This window comes from Cydia amplana, chromosome 25, assembly GCF_948474715.1.
Source record: "Cydia amplana chromosome 25, ilCydAmpl1.1, whole genome shotgun sequence".
Taxonomy (NCBI): domain Eukaryota; kingdom Metazoa; phylum Arthropoda; class Insecta; order Lepidoptera; family Tortricidae; genus Cydia; species Cydia amplana.
Genome location: NC_086093.1, coordinates 2,325,865 through 2,345,497, shown reverse-complemented (window position 1 = coordinate 2,345,497; position 19,633 = coordinate 2,325,865). Strand labels below are relative to the sequence as shown.

Genomic DNA, 19,633 nt, shown 5'->3' with positions numbered 1-19,633 from the left:
AAAAAAACGAAGTATAATTATAACAGTTTAACTCACGTATTTTAGACACTCGTGTGACATGTTTCGGAGAGCCTATGTCTCCATTTTTAAGCACTAGCTGTTAACGCTCCATCCATGTGTGCGTGCGCGCACACATACACGCTCCATCTACACGGTGCCGCGGCCGGCGACAGGCCGCCATTCTCCGATCCGCTACGACGCCGACACCACGCATAGCTCGGTCGCGCGTCCATATATATTTGATTTTCAAAATCATGTAATTTAATCGCTCAGTATATTAAACGTTGTAAAAATCCACATCGTGTCGACTACATCATTTCTCAAGAACCTGCGCCAACAGATTCGAGCCGGATGAGGCTTTGGAATCCACTATCTAAAGGAGGACAAAGGAATTCATCGGCGCGGTCGAACAAAGGAGTCGACATTTTGGATTTGGACACGTGGAGCTTCAACCAAATTCAAGAAGATTCAAGCAGTCTACACCTGAGTCTACAATATTCAAACGAGAATACACCAGGAAAAGGGTTTGCAGTGGCATTTGTGTAAGTTCGTTCCAATTATTTCGATTTAATTTCACTTCACTGTGCCTTTCATACAAAGTGCTGTGCTCTTTTCCATCGAAACCACTATCTAAAGGTTTCATTTCAATCTAAAATCCCAATTAGTGCTATAATTCCGTCTGTTGCCTATTATAACTAAATATTTTCCTTCTTTTAAAATCGAAAATTCACATCGATCTTTTTCATTGTTCAAATCGAAATCAAAGTAGCTTCTGTATCTTGTTTTCAGAGGTCTAGAAGACTGTGTTGCCTCCATTTGAGCCAATACAGAACAATAATTGAAATTTTAGCTAATTTTTATTCGAACATTCCAGAACCGGCGTGGGGTCAAAGTCCACTCTCGCCGGCCGCCTGCCTACGTGACCGCGCGCTGTCTCGAGTAACGGGACTTCGGGCGTGGATTGTGCGCACGTTTGCTTGACTATCCTTCTGCCTGCTTAATCACGCTTCGCATAAAATTTAAGTATAATTCCAATAGTTTTCACTCTTTTGCACAATAGTTGACTTCATTTACCGCGTGTTTAATCATTATTTTCTTACAGCTGTAGGGCAGTTTGAGATTTATTTCGTTTTTATTCTCACGTACCATATAATATTTTAACGCAAGCTTCAATAATAATTGCAATATATTTCGTTCGATTAATTAATTTTATCTTCCTTTAAACTTCACAATGGACAATTTAAAAACACTAAAGAAAAGCCGAGCCAGCTTCAAAGCAAAGCTGACTGTTTTCAAAGATTATTTAAATGCTTTGCTACCTAGCAGTGAGCTTAATAGCATACAAATGCATGAGCTTACTATGCGACATGCCAAAATGTCAGAAATGTATAACGATTTCGATTCCATACAAAACGATATAGAAAGCTTGACGGAAATTCCAGATGAGGAGTACGCAGAGCGGACTTCGTTCGAGGCCCGGTACTTCGGCGCCATGGCTGCTGCGCAAGACCTGCTCAGCAAGCATGCTGCGCCCGCCGGACCTGCCTCTGCGGTGCACGACAGCGGATCGGTGGCGGGATCAGGTGATGCTGTATTCTCAAGTAAGCCAAATATTAAACTTCCAACAATTCATCTCCCGACTTTCTCTGGTCGATATCAGGATTGGCTAGAGTACCATGACACTTATAAATCACTAATACACGATAACACATCCATACCTAAAATCCATAAGTTCCACTATCTAAGGAACTCTTTAAAAGACAGTGCGTCGTTAATCATTAAATCACTAGAGTTTTCAACTGAGAATTATGATGTTGCTTGGGACTTGCTGTGCGAGCGTTTTAACAACGATCGCATTTTAGTAAATAATCATATTCATGCTTTGTTCAGTATAAAGCCAGTGTCTCAAGAGTCTTCCAAAGCCTTGCGTAACATGATAGACTGGGTAAATAAAAACTTGAGAGCCTTAAAAACATTAAAATTACCTACTGAACACTGGGATGTTTTAATTATCCATATGATGTCTAGTAAGCTTGATGCAGTCTCAATGCGCGATTGGGAAACCGAACGTAACAAAATTGTAGGTATTCCCACGTTTAGTGATTTCACAAATTTCTTGAAGGGTCGTGCGGACCTCCTTGAAACCATGGAAGAGGCTCAGACGCAATCAAAAGTTCCTCGTAGGTTCAGTGACGTCACGCACAACCGCCCAAGAACATTTGTCGTAAATGACTCATTTAAACAAAAACAACATAAATGCCCTGTATGCGCTAACTACCACACTATATACCAATGCCCTAAATTCAAAGCTATGCCGATAGAATCTCGCATCGAAAAGATAAACCAGTTGAGTCTTTGTACTAATTGTCTTCGCGCAGGGCACGACGATCAACGCTGTCGACTTAGTTCATGTCGTTTGTGTACCAAACGTCACAACACTCTATTACACATTAACACTCAATCCACAGAACCACTGGCTAGCAAATCATCTAAAAGTGACTGTGTCTTACCATGCGTGCAGGACCAATCTAAACCTGTACAAGACAACATCACACTATCTTCCATACATTGCAGCCAAGCTCTTCTTTCCACTGCTATAATCAGTGTCCAAGACCAGTCTGGTCAAACACACAAGGTCCGTGTCATGTTAGACAACGGATCAACTATTTCGTTCATCACAGAATCTTTACAAAAACAATTAGGGATACCCAGTTATCCCGCATTTACCTCAGTTAACCTACTGGAGAACAAATCTACAAAAGCCACTAAAAAATGTGACGTCACTATATCGTCACTCTATGATCGCAATTATACAACCGATGTTGATTGCCATGTTTTGTCTCGGATCACCGATGTCATACCTACTAATCCAATTAATTGCAATGCTTTCGAAATTCCCTCTCACATCCACCTCGCGGACCCATCATTCTCGGAACCGTCAGAGGTGCAGATGCTGCTGAGCGCTGAAATATTTTGGGATGTACTTTGCCTAAATAAGATATCCCTAGGCAAGAATCTACCATTACTAGTTGAATCAAAGCTAGGGTGGCTAGTAGTCAAATTACCAAACTCAAACAAAACTAAACAAAATACAGTCCACTGCCATTTCTCTAACACAGAGCTAGATCACAAACTAAACAATTTTTTTGATAATGACGGTTTCTCTAACATTGAAAAGGTTTATAACAAATCTAAAGCTGATAGCGAGTGTGAACGAATCTTTACAAGTACTACCACGCGTCACTCGGATGGGAAATTCATTGTAACTGTACCACTTAAAGAGTCCCCCGAGGTGTTAGGTAACTCTAAAGAACAAGCTTTAACAAGATTTCATTCATTAGAGCGCAAATTTAAACGGGAACCGGAATTCAATGAGCAATATACTAAATTTATGAACGAATATTTACAGTTAGGTCATATGTCAGAAAATATAGACTCTCAAAACGATACATTCTCTTATTTTCTTCCACATCATGGAATTTTGCGCGAGGGGAGCCTCACAACAAAATTAAGATCTGTCTTTGATGGATCAGCCGTCACAAGCTCAGGAAAGTCATACAATGACATTCAACACATAGGCCCGGTTGTACAAGACGATTTATTGAGCATTCTCATTCGATTCAGACAACATAGATTTGTTGCAACTTCCGATGTAGCTAAAATGTATAGACAGATTTATGTAAGAGATGATCAACGAAGTTTGCAGCAAATCCTATGGCGGTCTGATCCCACACAACCAATTAAACAGTACAAACTAAACACGGTTACATACGGCACGGCCTCAGCTCCCTGGTTAGCGACAAGAACACTAAAACAATTAGGTATCGATTGCAAGGACGAACTTGCACGCGAAACGATTTTGCATGACTTTTACGTTGATGATTACATCACTGGTCATGATGATGAACAAACACTCATATATACATGTCAAAATGTCATTAGCGAGCTAGAACCCGCTCATTTCCATTTACGAAAATGGCGGTCTAACAAACCGTCCATTCTAACTCAAATCATAAATGAAAACAATGATGATGATGATTTATTAAATCTTAACAATGATGAATATGCCAAAACTCTAGGCCTACTTTGGGCTTGTAAACGAGACACATTATTGTTTTCATTGCCACATACAATGCAAAAACCTAAAACAAAACGCACTATTTTGTCCACAATAGCACAAGTGTTTGACCCACTGGGCTTAATAAACCCTTGCATGTTACAGGCAAAACTCATACTCCAGGCTCTTTGGTCTCAAAACATTCCATGGGACTCTCAGCTACCGGCCGAGGTTGAGTCACAATGGGACCAGTTTGTCAAATACTTGCCAGATATTTCTAAAATAGAAATTCCTCGCAGAGCATTATGCGACGATTTCATAACTGTTCAATTACATGCATTTAGTGATGCATCGATGAAAGCTTACGCTGCCTGCGTATACTTACGCACAGTGTCTAAAAACGGTAACGTACATGTACATTTGCTCGTTGCAAAAAGCAAACTGGCCCCACTAAGGCAACGACTAACTATTCCAAAATTAGAATTATGCGGTAGTCTCCTAGCTACACAGCTAACGAAAAAGGTGGTAAACTCATTACGCCTAAAAATTGACTCGATATATTTCCACTGTGACTCAACCATTGTGCTCGGCTGGCTAAAAACTTGTAAAAAACAGCTTAAACAATTTGTCCATAACAGAGTCACCGAAATAACTAACTCCTTTGACCCATCAGCATGGCACTATGTCCCCACAGATATGAACCCTGCTGACATAGGGTCTAGAGGTCAAAATGCTTTACAGCTCAAAAATTCAACTTTGTGGTTCCAAGGCCCACATTTTTTACACCAAAAAGACATTCAATGGCCTTTGCAGCCTCAAAGTGTGGATGTTTCTGACTTGCCTGAAATTAAAACTCGTTGTCATTTTTCAGCAGCTGCAGATATACAGGAAAATGATTTCACTGAACGGTTCTCAAACTTTAGCAAAATGCAGCGCGTTGTAGCTTACATGTACAGATTTAAACACAATTGTCAAAATAAAAACAAACGAGTAGGTCCATTACGCATTTCAGAATTAAAATTAGCATTGATTTATTTATGTAAAAAGGTACAATCAGAAACATTCAACAAACAACTTTCATTCCTCATTAAGGGCACACTGACAACAAAGGATAAAATAATAAAATTAAATCCATTTATTGACCAGGACAACCTTATCAGAGTTGGAGGTCGTTTATCCAACTCAAACTACGATTACGATACTAAACATCCTATCTTGCTACATGCATCTCACCACATAACAAAAACATTGGTACAACATTACCATAAAATACTTTTACATGCAGGACCCCAATTGCTATTATCCATGTTACGCCATAAGTTCTGGATAATAAGCGGTCGCAACCTTTGTCGAAAGATAACACATGACTGTTTAACTTGTCTTCGTTTCTCAGGTCGTACTTACCAGCCTATCATGAGTTCACTTCCTGCACAGAGGTTGCACGCAGATCACCCTTTCACACACACTGCCACAGATTATGCTGGTCCTATCCTGATATTGAACAGAAAAGGTCGCGGCGCTCAACTAATGAAGGCATACATAGTTGTGTTTGTCTGTCTGGCAGTGAGAGCAGTACACCTCGAGCTCGTCACCGATCTGACGTCTCAAGGTTTCATTGCCGCTTTAAATCGATTTATTGCCCGCAGAGGTAAGCCGGCAATTTTATTTTCAGATAACGGTACTCAGTACGTAGGATCATGTAATGAACTAGCTAAATTTTTAAAGGAAACCAGTAATGACATAACGGCTTACTCTGCAGAAAACGAAATAAAATTCAAATTCGCCCCAGCCTACAGTCCAAATTTTAACGGTTTGGCAGAGGGATCGGTCAAGTCTGTAAAATATCACTTGAAACGCGTTCTATCTATGACAAATTTAGACTACGAACACATGAATTCGGTTTTGGTTCATATAGAGGGGATACTTAATTCTAGACCTCTCACTCCTCTTTCTTCTGATCCTTCAGATCTAGTTCCTTTATGTCCAGCACATTTTCTAATTGGGCGAACGATCACATTGCCACCTGCACCCCAGGTGGAAGAAACTCGACCACTTACGACGCTCTCCAAATACATGAGGGTGCAACAGCTCAAGGCTCATTTTTGGAAAAGATACTCAAAAGAATACATTTCAGAGCTCCAGTCCCGCAGCAAGTGGCGCACTCAGGGTGCGCATCCACAGCTGGGCGAGATGGTCGTCATCAAGGATGACCGCCTACCACCATACCGATGGCTGCTCGGACGAGTCACAGCCGTCCACCCGGGCAGCGACGGCGTCAACCGCGTCGCCGACGTCCTCACCACTACGGGGACCCTACGCAGAGCATACAATCGGCTCTGCCCACTTCCATCAACATTGGATCAGGCAGCTCCTGACCCAAGGGGGGCAGCCTGTTAACGCTCCATCCATGTGTGCGTGCGCGCACACATACACGCTCCATCTACACGGTGCCGCGGCCGGCGACAGGCCGCCATTCTCCGATCCGCTACGACGCCGACACCACGCATAGCTCGGTCGCGCGTCCATATATATTTGATTTTCAAAATCATGTAATTTAATCGCTCAGTATAATTAAACGTTGTAAAAATCCACATCGTGTCGACTACATCATTTCTCAAGAACCTGCGCCAACACTAGCAGTGTATGAGTAGCCGTTTACGGTACTGTAAATGGTTGTAGATGTTGGCTACCTTGTATAAGGCTGACTCTAGCGCAAGGGTATTAGGAAAATTTGTAGAGGTTGACCTAGTCAAGACCTAGGTAGGTCCGTCCAATTTGTAGTTAGGGTAGCCTTTACAGCTTTTTGGTCAGTGGCTGGCACTGGCAGCTAAGCCACTTTCAAATTTAGAATCTGGCGGCCTAGCCAAGGTGACAATCGCTATCGCTTCGCCGTCGAATCGCTTTGTATCTCTATCACTCTTCCATATTAGTGTGACAGTGACATTTGCGTATCGTTCGCTACGGAGCGTTAGCGATTGGCATGTTGTCTACGGAGGTGATCTCGCTGTCAGATGGAACGGTGTGCTGATGGGCATTCCTAGAGGCAGCCATCCAGACTAGTCAAATATTATTAATGTAAATTAGCTAAAACTTATTAAAAGAATATAAAGAAGATCTCCTCCCTGCTAGGTCGTGTCCCTTCACAGTACGCGGCCCGCGGCTACCGTTCTAACGTGAGTCATCCTTAAATCTTAAACTTCATAATACGTACCACTTGTCTACTGGCTTCGCTCGCCCGTGGGTCCCTTTTGGCATTGTCCCTTAAGGGACTGGTCGTGGTCCCTTGGTCTATCCGCTTGCCACTTTCTCGTCTCGTCGGGTCCCTTTTTAAGGACCCCCTGCAAGAAAAAACGCTTTTGAAAAGTGGTAATTCCGCGATTTCGTCGCGTCGCTACAAGTACATAAGTACATGTGGCCCACACCAATTTTGGTGTCTAGCCATAGTAGTTGCCGCGCACCGCTGCGGAACGGAGGCCTGGGGCCCGTTTCACAAAAGCGTGTAACTTGTAATACAAGCGAATGTCACTTTTTGACAGCTTTTGTTAGAAAGGGACTTCCATTTGTATTACAAGTTACAAGCTTTTAAGAAACGAGGCGCTTGCGCGCCTAGCGGTCATATCTATCGTAATAGACGCGTTTTGTTAGAGAGTGAATCTTCTGCGCCTAGTACTATTATTTATTCTGTGCAAATGTACTTATCCGGTTTGTAAACCGAACTACCCGACGAAAAGTCTATGAAAAAGTTTGGGATGATAACGATGATCATGACGGTGACACGAACCAATTCGCGGGTGAAAGCTAAGACTTCAAAAGATGTCAAAAGATTTCAAAATATTTCAAAAGATTTCAAAAGATTTATTTGTTCAACATAGGTATGTAAACATTGAATTACCTCTCAGACTCTTTAGTAGACTCTCTCTTAAACTCCCTCCGATGATGCGTAGGGGTCTGCGCCACGGAATGGGTCCCGGTGAGAGACGGACTCGCTGCCAGGATCTCTCTGTAACAAAACTTATTATTTAAGTACACGTACAGGATCCGGGGGTATGCAAGCATCTTAGTACGAGTACATACTGCTCGCTCTATACAGTTGGTCATTTCACATTTGAGTCGCTTAACTTCAAACTCGGGTACCTAAATCCATCTGTCAGATTATGCGATTTTGGTATTTAGAAAAGGTAATAGGGGTAGGTGGATATTTGCTGAGATGGTCGAATGGATTTACCCGAGTTTGAAGTTACACTCGGGTTTTGTGTTTCACCCGGGGGCAAGCTTTGTTTAACCCTCGCAACGCTCAAGATTCCATTTTTCGAATCTTTCAATTTTGGAATCTTTCGCTTGCTCGGGTATCAATATTAGCACGAGCTGTTAAATAACAACTTTGCCCCCTTGTAAAACAAATAACTATTCTTCCTTTGTTATTGATTTAACTTCGGATTCGGAACATCACGTTCCTTTACTCATTTTGACTTACATGGGAAACCCATCTATATATAACACATATCTATCATCTTCCTCGCGTTGTCCGGCATTTTGCCACGGCTCATGGGAGCCTGGGGTCCGCTTGGCAACTAATCCCAGTAATTGGCGTGGGCACTAGTTTTTACGAAAGCGACTGCCATCTGACCTTCCAACCTAGGGTAAACTAGGCCCGTATTGGGATTAGTCCGGTTTCCTCACGATGATTTCCTTCACCGAAAAGCGACTGGTAAAATATCAAATGATATTTCGTACATAAAAACGTTCCGAAAACCTCATTTGTACGAGCCCGAGCCGGGGTTCGAACCCGCGACCTTCGGATTGCAAGTCGCTCTTACCGCTAGGCCACCAGTGCTAGCTATAAGACATACCTATCTAAGTAAATAATGATTTCCAGCCTCAAAATAGGTACATGTAATCCAGCTTGAATCATCATGTCAATGACCCTCGAAAGTAATGAAGATAACCGTTAAACCCTAAAATACGCGATGTTTGGTTTCCATTATGTTGCTAAATTAAACAAATATTGACGCCAGAACGATAGCAGACTCATTATATACTAGCGACCCGCCCCGGCTTCGCACGGGTTAACAAATTATACATAAACCTTCCTCTTGAAGTTTGTATGGGGAATCGATAAAAAGCAGATTGGATACAAAATAAGGTACCCGAATTACGAAGTCGCGGGCAAACGTCGGTTAAGCGGTTTTCAAACCCTAAAACAAACCTTAGCTCCCTCAGAAAGGCCCCGAAAAAAGGCACCAGTCGGCACTCCCGCAGTCCGGCATGGCGAGCGCTCGCTCGTACTCACCTGACGGAAGGGCGGCTGACAGGAAATCTAGGGCTGGCACACACAGATGTCCAGAAGGACTAGCTTTGTTGTAGATCAACAAAGCTAGTCCTTCTGGACATCATAGGAACTAAGACGTAGGCACGAGTACAGGGTGTCCCAGAGCAGCTGAGATAGATGGTATATCTATAGCAATTAATCTTAAGTAACTGACCTTAGCTCCCTCAGAAAAGCTCCAAAAAAAGGCACCAGTCGGCACTCCGGCATGGCGAGCGCTCGCCCCAGCGCTCGCTCGTACTCGGCTGATAGAAGGGCGGCTGACAGGAAATCCAGGGCTGGCAGCGGCTCGTCTGACACAGACGTCCAGAAGGCCTTTAGCTTTGTTGATCTGGAACAAGGAAAATTTTTGTTAAAGTACTACTCTGTTGAGTCATTTTCATGAAATCAGGTGGTCTAGCATGAGCGGTCTAGAAAAAAAAACAAATCTACAATTTTTCATAAAAATAATTTGATATGTTCCCTAGTTTCATGTAAAAATGTTTAAGGTCCTATCACAGCTGACCTGCTAGCATGAGTTGCGTTCTCGCGCGCGAGTCCATACATCGAGCGCGACTTCAAGTATAAGCAAGTAGATTATTTTTATGAAAAATTGTTGATTGTTTTTTTTTAGACCGTTATTTAAATTATGAACTGAAATAGATATCATACACTTAAGAAAATGTGACCAAATCCACCGGTGGCCGAGGCGGGATTTTTTTTGTATGAGTTGACACGTTCGGTTAAGTAAGATCTATGTATGGGCGATGGTAATCGTACTAATCGTCTTCTCGTTTGCCGCCTATATCTTAAAAAAAAAATATTTTGTTACAATTCTCATTTAAAAATTGAGTCGCTTTTCGGTGAAGGAATTGGCGATCGTGAGGAAACCGGACTACTTAATCCCAATAAGGGCCTAAGTACTAAGTAGTTTACCCTCCGAGTTGGAAGGTCAGATGGCAGTCGCTTTCGTAAAAACTAGTGCCCACGCCAATTCCTGGGATTAGTTGCCAAGCGGACCCCAGGCTCCCATGAGTCGTGGAAAAATGCCGGGACAACACGAGGAATATGATGTACCTACTTTATTGTTTCAAAAATACACTTGTTAAATATCAAAAATGCTTTTTATCAAAAAATATTTTATTTTTTCAACGTATTGATGAAACATAACAAAAATAAAAAATAACCTCTTACAACAACCATCGGGCTGAATTAAAAAACCGGTCCGGATCGGTCGAAATCGGTTTACGAAGCAATTTTGGTCGCGACTGCGGCGATGCAATATGTACACTAGTGATGTTACGCTATCGACATATCGGTATCGATAAAAGTTGAAATAACCGTCCGTCTAATCTGACTTTATCGACTTGACTGGCGAGTGTGGTACCGCGACCATGAACTTGAAATTCCTATTATAATCTGATGTTGTGGCGCTGTTAAACTTTGTCGTTAGCAAGTCTGTTCGGTTAGCCACCTTACATGGACTGGATACAAGCGCATTTTGTAGTCTATAAGTAAGTTTTTTTAACAAAAGGGCTAGAAAAATTGTCCTCAATTCGTACCGTATAATAAAATCTATAAGAAGAAAATCTATGAGTTTTTATTGTACAGGATAAGCCCGTAGATCGTTTCGTGAAATAACTGTTTTTATTGCAAGTCTGTACTTACTCAGGAATGTCTTTGCGTTGGAAAATAAAACTGTTTAAATTAATTTAATTTCAACTGCAAACTGCTTTAAAGATTACGAATTCATAAATTTAGCAAATGAGTACGTATGCATTATTAAATTGTACAACGGGACTTAATCGCGTATCTAAGTTTAGAAGATGCTGATGTCAACTTAAGCCAGTCTTCTCCGGGACCACGGGGACAACGCCGTCCTCGAAACGTCGGAGGTAAATCTTAAAACTTAGATACGCGATTAAGTCCCGTTGTACGATTTAATAATCGTGTAAAAATCGTGAAAGTTTAAATCAGTGTTGTGAGTACGTATGCGTATGTGTACGCGTAGTGGAGCCACTTATAGTTCGGTTTTTAGCATTAGAAAAAAACTACGCGATCTTGACGTGTCTTTTAGTAGAAAAACGCTTTTTAAAAATCAGTATAACTATATAACTATTACTGTTATACAAAAGAATGTAAATAATCGTATATGATTCATAATTGTTACACATTTTCCTTGACTTATTTTTTTAAGTGTTTTTATATAAAAAGACTCTTCAAGATTGCTTACCTTTATTATAATGATAAAAAAAACTATAGATCTAATTCTTAATGAGTCGTAATAGTGATTACCAATTTCAAGTAAAGTTTTACAACCATTCTTATGAATAAAGTATACAATAGCCCCATAAACCGTTTTAGCTGTAGAAATGAACATGCCATAAAGAGACATTTTATGGATGACAATTTAAAATAATGCCTGCAGAGTCATAAAAACATAGCGTTTGATGACGACAATTAAAACCATGGAGACTATAGTGTGCGTTAGTCTAGAACTATTTTAAGCACTAAGGCGTAGCTACAAATGTGGTTACTGATTACTTTATTTAATATTTAGGAGCTAGCCGACTTAATGATTTTGTCCAGAATATAAAATGAACCTGAATTACTGTGGAAAATGCTTGGGGTTCTTCAAGAAGCGAGTATTTAAGATTTTCAAGGCTCGACAACGCATAAGTTGCTCTTTTGATGTTTCTTGTGACCATGGATGACGGTGACCGCTTACTATCAGGAGGCTCGTTTATTCTAGTCAGCAAACGAGCAATCTTATATTTAAAAGACAAATGCAAGTCGGACTTGGCCACCGAGGGTCCCGTATTATATTTTTTTTACATAGTTAGATATTTCCCTGTATTTGTAGTATAAGAAAGATTTTAATTGCAAAGTTTTTTTTTCTTACGTAGAATTTTTAAGACTGAACTGGCACTGATGCTTGAATGGTGGATATTTTTTAGTTTAGTTTTATTTCTCACTTGATGGTCTCATCCAAAGATCAGCGCTGGAAGTCGCCAGGAACATGCTGATATGGGGCCATTTCGTGACACTTTATTTTCATTATGTTATTTTTATATAATTATGTCTCTTGTCTGTGTGTTTACGAATAAAAAACTTTTTTTATTCTATTCTTAAGCGTTAAACTCAATAAATCGATAGTTACTAGTCGATAACGTTCCCATCCCTATAGTGGAATTGTGCGCGCGAACTCAGCTGAAAAGGAACGATAAAAACTAAAAAGAAATATTACAACTGTTATAGATATTTGGTGCAAGACTGAAGCGGTTGGACACAAACACGTATAAAGAGGGTGCATGAACTATTATAGGTATAGGGGGCAGCACAAGAGCCCCCTGATTATTAGAAATCAGTAATCAGTAATCAGTAATCAGTGTGTTTATTGCTTTCATAGGTTATACAGGTTGGTACATTTTATTGGTTCAGCTATGAAACCCTGTAGGGCACTGCAATATAACTTAAATCTAACTTAATTATAATGACTTAAAGCTATCTCTTATAATGACCATGCGATCGTGCATCATAATTATTATTATAAATGCATATGTCAAGCCTAAGTTTCAAATTTAAGTACGCCACAAGATGGCAGAACCTACAACGCGCAAGGTAGCGCGCGTGAACTGTAGGGGGCAGCACCTGTTTTCATGTGAAGTGTCAAGTAGGTAAGTTTAAGCTGTGGTTTAAGTTCCCGATTTAGGTCACAAGATGGCAGATCCGACGCACGGTCTCTATATTCATAAAACTTTACAAGCTTAACTTAATTAGTTAATTAATGTTTCACTCAGTTATTACAATTTTATTTTTAGGTTTTGTGCAAAAAATGTTAAACAATTTTTAAGGTGAGTTATAGTTATATCTATGTTCGTGATTTTTTTTCTGTCGAGCGAATAAAGAAATTAGGTTTCGAATAATGAATTTACTAGAAAAAGGCCTAATAAGGCTAAAAATATGAATAGTAATCTAGATTACTATTCATATTTTTAGGGTTCCGTACCTCAAAAGAAAAAAAAAAACGGAATCCTTATAGAATCACTCGTACGTCTGTCTGTCTGTCCGACCATTCCCCCCTTTTATCTCCCGAACTACTAGGTCTAAAGTTTTGAAAAAAATACACAAATTAGTTCTGTATCTATAGCTGTCAGGAAAACCTATTAGAAATGTGCAGCCAAGCGTGAGTCGGACTTAATGTACGGAACCCTTAGAACGCGAGTCCGACTCGCACTTGGCCGGTCTTTTGGTATGATATACAAAAGCGCTACGATTTTTCAAAAACTCTGCAGGCCTACTGCACATTAACCAAAATAGTTTCTGAAAATGTCCAATATAAAAATCGCTTCCCGTTTATCCCAAATAGCCCCTCACCACTATTTAGTACCGCGCTGTATTTTTTCCGAAGTTACTTAACTATGCATTTATAGAAATATCCAATGCATTTCTCATATTTGTATTATTGCGAGTGAATATCTGAATAAGTCTGCATTTATTAGAGTTCAGTTTTTTAGCTTTTAACATAGTTAGCTTAGGAATCTCCAAGTATTTTTTACTTACACTTGGTCAAGCAAATCTTGTCAGTAGAAAAAAGCGGCAAATTTGAAAAATCGCTAGTAAGCACTACGTTTGAAAAACTACCAAAATCGAGTGTCATTCACATCTTATCTGTGGAACTGTTTTGTTTACATTTCATCGTCGTTCGAAGTCCATTGCTGCTTTTTGTTCGTTTCCTAGGGATACCATACTTTAGTTTGCTTTACATTGCTACTGACATATCCGGCTTGACAGACTGACTATACTACAGATATATAAGTACTTAAATACATAGACAACATGCATAACTCAGGAAAATTCTGTGACAGTAAACACAACTTTGACGACCGGTCTGGCCTAGTGGGTAGTGACCCTGCCTGTGAAGCCGCGGTCCTGGGTTCGAATCCCAGTAAGGGCATTTATTTGTGTGATGAGCACAGATATTTGTACCTAAGTCATGGTTGTTTTACTATGTATTTAAGTGTATAATATCTGGGTGACCGAGTTTCGCTCGGAAAACATAATAATTATAATAACTCGGAAATGCGCGTTTTCCTAGAGATAAGACCTAGCTAGATCGATTTTTCGCCCCCAAAAACCCCCCATATAGCAAATTTCATCGAAATCGTTAGAGCCGTTTCCGAGATCCCCGAAATATATATATATATATATATAAATAAACAAGAATTGCTCGTTTAAAGGTATTAGATTATATATATCGTTGTCTGAGTACCCACAACACAAGCTTTATTGAGCTTACCGTGGGGCTTAGTCAATTTGTGTAATACTGTCCTATAATATTTATTTATAAAAAAAAAACACAACTAATGCCCTTACCAGACGGTCTAGCATGAGTTGCTCTCTCGCGCACGACTTCATACATCAAGCGCGACATCAAGTATGGACAGGCGTGGCTCACTCCGCGATTTCGTCGCTTTGCTACAGGTAGCTAAAAGTACATCCGTTCCGGCCCCAATTTTGGGGAAAGCCATAAGCCGCGCGTGGCGCTGTCGCCACCTAGCGGCCATATCTGTGCTGATCGTAACAGACGCGTTTTGTTAGAGAGTGAGTCTTCTGTACTTAGTACTATTATTTATTCTGTGATATGGACTCGCGCGCGAGAACGCAACTTATGCTAGACCGCCAGGATTTAAACCTGGGACTTCCTGCTTCGTAGTCGGTTACTATACTTCGTTTTTTTAGCATTAGAAATTTGGTAAACAATCTTGATGTGTCTTTTAATTGAAAAACACATTTTAAAAATAAGTTACGGTAAATATGTAACAATTATGAATCTAATACGATCTTTTATAGTCTTCTGCCCTAGTAGCACGGTCGCATTTTTATAGTTTATCACCATGCCTGTCACGTTCTAACAAGTATACAAGTGCGAAAGTGACGGGCATAGTGATAGTCGATAAAAATGGAACCGTGCTGAGCCCGCTGCTTTCATAAGTAATAGTTAATGATTTTTAAAAAGTGTTTTTCAATTAAAAGACATGTCAAAATCGCTTATCTTCTTTCAAGTTCTTTCTAATGCTAACGAACTATAACGACTACTATACTGGATGTGTTAATTAGCAATTGTATATCTAAAGTCTGTGCGGAAAGAGAAGAGTCGTAGAATGTATTGGGTCCCATATATTTCACGACTCTTATCTTTCCGCACAGATTCGAATCTATATATGCGTTCGGCATTTCGAAGTTTTGTTTTTATGGGTTAGCAAAACTTTTCGTAAACGCAATGTTACCATGGAACATAAATCGCGCCGACATCTGTGCCCCTACCATGAGTTTGTGACCGCACTCGCTGTAGTATCATCTTACTCGCGTTGTCCGGCTCGACTTTTTGCCATGGCTAGTGGGATGGGAAAACGACTGCCATCTGAGCTTCCAACCCAGAGAGACATGCTTATATTCTTTATAACGAGAGCGAGAACATATTTACAGTCATTTCAATACATCATCATCATATTAACCCTTTATCGCCCAGTGCTGAGCGTAGACCTCTCTTCTAGTATGACACTTGTCCGGGTCCTGAGCTAATCTCATCCAGAAGTGACCCGGAATCTGGATGTCGTCCACCCAACGAGCCAACGGACGCCAGGCGCTTCTTTCAACCGAAAACGGCCACCATTCTGTTAAAATTTTAGTCCACCTGCCATCACTCTGCCTGGCAACATGTTCCGCCCAACTCCATTTTAGTTTGTATCTCTCCATTTCAATATAAGTTAAGTATAAGTATTTTATACGGTAGAGTACCTATGAGTGACTGTTAAATCGTGGTAAGGGTAAAATCGGCTGAAAATATCGCTTCTGGAATCTGTGCGTACCTAAATTTGGCGTTGGGTACCTTACAAATGGCCGCGCCGTGCCCGGCGTTTATAAAGCTTTCACGCACTGAGTTTAGAAACGATCGTTTTTAACCGATTCGTTGCGTCGAAAACTTTTGGCTGTGGCGGCGAACAATTATTTCAAACACGACAGGCGTGCCTTACGCCTATATGATGGCACGCCTATCGTGTCATACGCACACGTTAAAAACAATGATGACACGCCTGTCGTGCCATCCGCACAGAAACGGTTAACCTGTGGACGGTTAACCTAACACGTGTGATGGTAATTAGTATAGGAATTCCATACTACGATGAAACTGGGGCGCTCCAGGGTTTACAATAGTAAATTATTATATTATGCGTCTGAAAATAATTTCCAGTGGAATTTTGATATTGAAGGACGAGTGAAGATAGGCCGTTTCGAAACACAACACTGCTTTTTTACATAAAATCGTGAAAATAAGACCTAAAATAAAAACATAACCTACTTACTTAAAAGTTCAATATACTGAGAGCACGCAGCGACGTACGTAATAATTACCTAGACCTCGTTTACAAAATCTCACTTACGTGATGGGGGATGTTGCACAATCACCCACAATGTACTATTTCTTGTATGGCTGGGCCTTAGGATCTATAACCGCGAAAAAAGCTCCGTTTTTTCCCCAATTGCGTGCCAAAAGTTTGCCTAACGGAATAAATTTGGGCCATTTGGCGAGTAGGTGTGCCAATCGTGGATAAGAACTTTGTTAGGGTTCCGTACTAAGACTCCGCTGTCCTCTGTATCTCACGAACCGTGATAGCTAGACAGTTGAAATTTTCACAGATGATGTATTTCTGTTGCCGCTATAAAAACAAATACTAAAAACAGAATAAAATAAATATTTAAGTGGGGCTCCCATACAACAAACGTGATTTTAGACCGAAGTTAAGCAACGTCGGGCGGGGTCAGTACTTGGATGGGTGACCGTTTTTTAGGGTTCCGTACCTCAAAAGGAAAAAACGGAACCCTAATAGGATCACTCGTCTGTCTGTCTGTCTGTCTGTCCGTCCGTCCGTCTGTCACAGCCTATTTTCTCCAAAACTACTGGACCAATTAAGTTGAAATTTGGTACACATATGTAAGTTTGTGACCCAAAGATGGACGTGTAACGTAAATAAATGAATTTTAAATATGGAGGCCATTTTTGGGGGGTAAATGAGAAAATTAAAAAATAATGTTTTTCTAACTATATCGTGTTACATATCAAATGAAAGAGCTCATTGCAAGAATCTCAAATGTATTTTTTTTATAATTTTAAAATAAATATTTTAGCGGTTATTCAAGAAAATAGGCAAAAAATGACCATTCCCCCCCCCCCTTATCTCCGAAACTACTGGGTTTAAAATTTTGAAAAAAATATACAATATAGTTCTTTACCTATAGATGACAGGAAAACCTATTAGAAATGTGCAGTCAAGCGTGAGTCGTACTTAATTACTTAGTCTTTGACCCTACCCCTACGGGTTTTTTTTATGTTTTCTCCGAAACTACTGGACCAATTAAGGTGCAAATTGGTACACATATGCAAGTTTGTGACTCAAAGACAGCCATGTAACGCAAACAAATGAATTTTAAACATGGGAGCCACTTTTGGGGTGTAAATGGGAAACTTAAAAAATAAAGTTTTCCAAACTATGTCTTGTTACAATTCAAATGAAAGAGCTCATTGTGAGTAACTCAAATTTTTTTTTCGGTTATTTTAGGATAAATAGTTTAGCAGTTATTCAAGAAAATAGGCAAAAAATTACCATTCTCCCCCTTATCTCCGAAACTACTGGGTCTAAAATTTTGAAAAATTTACACAAACAAAATAGTTATTTACCTATAGATGACAGGAAAACCTATTAGAAATGTGCAGTCAAGCGTGAGTCGAACTTAATTACTTAGTCTTTGACCCTATCCCTACGGGTTTTTTTTTAAATGTTTTCTACGAAACTACTGGACCAATTAAGGTGAAAATTGGTACACATACGCAAGTTTGTGACTCATAGCACGAGATCTTAGGTCCACCACCTCGCATTTTGGAGACAAAGCAAACCGCTTGGAACAGGTGTTCCTGGGGGTGATCTGAGCTGATTTCGCCCGGTTGCCGAGTGGTGGCAGGTGAGCAGGTGGGCAGGGGAGGGGGGGGGGGGAAATGCCTCCGGCGCGCCTCACTCTAAATTTTATATTTGCATACATCTAGCAACTATATCAAGTTTGGTGTCTTTTTTTTTTACGAAACTCCTCTACAGAATTAAAAGTATGGGGATTTGCTCTAGAAAAAAAAACCTGTGAATAGCCCAGTTATCCTACTATATATCAAACATTAAACTTATCAAACATTTTTCTTTTATAACCCTCTTAAAAAAATGTTTTGTGTCTCACGGCGTACCTGCATTGTAAGAGCGGTAAGCAGCTTTTAGGATTTTTAAGTATGTTTAGATGATTTCTGATAAGTTGTTATGCTTCTGTACGGCTACCATCAGTTTGGCACTGACATAAACGCCATCGAGAACGTAATTTACTTTCTATGCATCTCGCTCGTACTCGCATATTAGTGCGAACGAGATGTATTATAGAAAGTAAATTACGTTCTGGATAGCGTATATGTCAGTTTTGACACTGTCAGTGACTCATGGTACGGGTTCTGGTTGTAGATAACATTAATAAATTACTTCTGGACTTGATATATATACACATACAATTTAATTATTTTTTTAAGAAGCAGAAATGTCTGCGACCGATGCTATTATGCTCAGAATAAATTAAAAATTGGAAAAAATACTGTCTTTGGTGACACTTGAACTCCAGATGCCGTGAGTTCAAGTCTCACCCAAGAGAGTAATTTTTCCACTTTTAAATTCATATAAATAAAGATGTTGAGAACACTTTCGCCAGTAGAGTTATTATAATTGTGATAAAATTAACATATTTAGTTAAGATATGTCTGACAAAAAATGCACATAGGTCCGTGCAAATGTGCAGTCAAGCGGGAGTTGGACTTAATGGACGGAACCCTTAGAACGCGAGTCCGACTCGCACTTGGCCGGTTTTTTTTTGCTTGTTTTGCTCTATTTTTTGTTGATGGTGCGGAACCCTCCGTGCGCGAGTACGACTTGCACTTGGCCGGTTTCATTAAAATAATATTATTTAGTTGGAAATTCGGAAATTGTTACTGTTCGCGAAGTATTCCTAATAGCCTGAAGTAATATTAAGTATTGATTGTGGCTTAGCTCGTTCTAATAAGAGTGCCAATATTACTAAAATATTTTAAGAATGAAAATTTGTATATCGTGTTTATAAATTTATTTTTCACCACACCAACTGGTAAAGGCTCTCTTGTTTGTTCAAAAACTGATACCGAACTGATA

The 19,633-nt window shown here is 40.0% G+C and overlaps 1 protein-coding gene across 1 annotated transcript in view; it reads right to left on the bottom strand.

Moving 5' to 3' along the window:
- LOC134659546 (1-phosphatidylinositol 4,5-bisphosphate phosphodiesterase epsilon-1-like) overlaps positions 1–19,633 on the bottom strand; it is a 165,464-nt gene that overhangs the window by 98,770 nt on the left and 47,061 nt on the right. The window contains exons 5-7 of the mRNA XM_063515212.1: positions 9,541–9,714; positions 7,950–8,057; positions 7,269–7,395 (exon numbers count right to left, since the gene is read on the bottom strand). Coding sequence (XP_063371282.1) covers positions 7,269–7,395; positions 7,950–8,057; positions 9,541–9,714 — 409 coding nt within the window. The remainder of the gene's footprint in view (positions 1–7,268; positions 7,396–7,949; positions 8,058–9,540; positions 9,715–19,633) is intronic.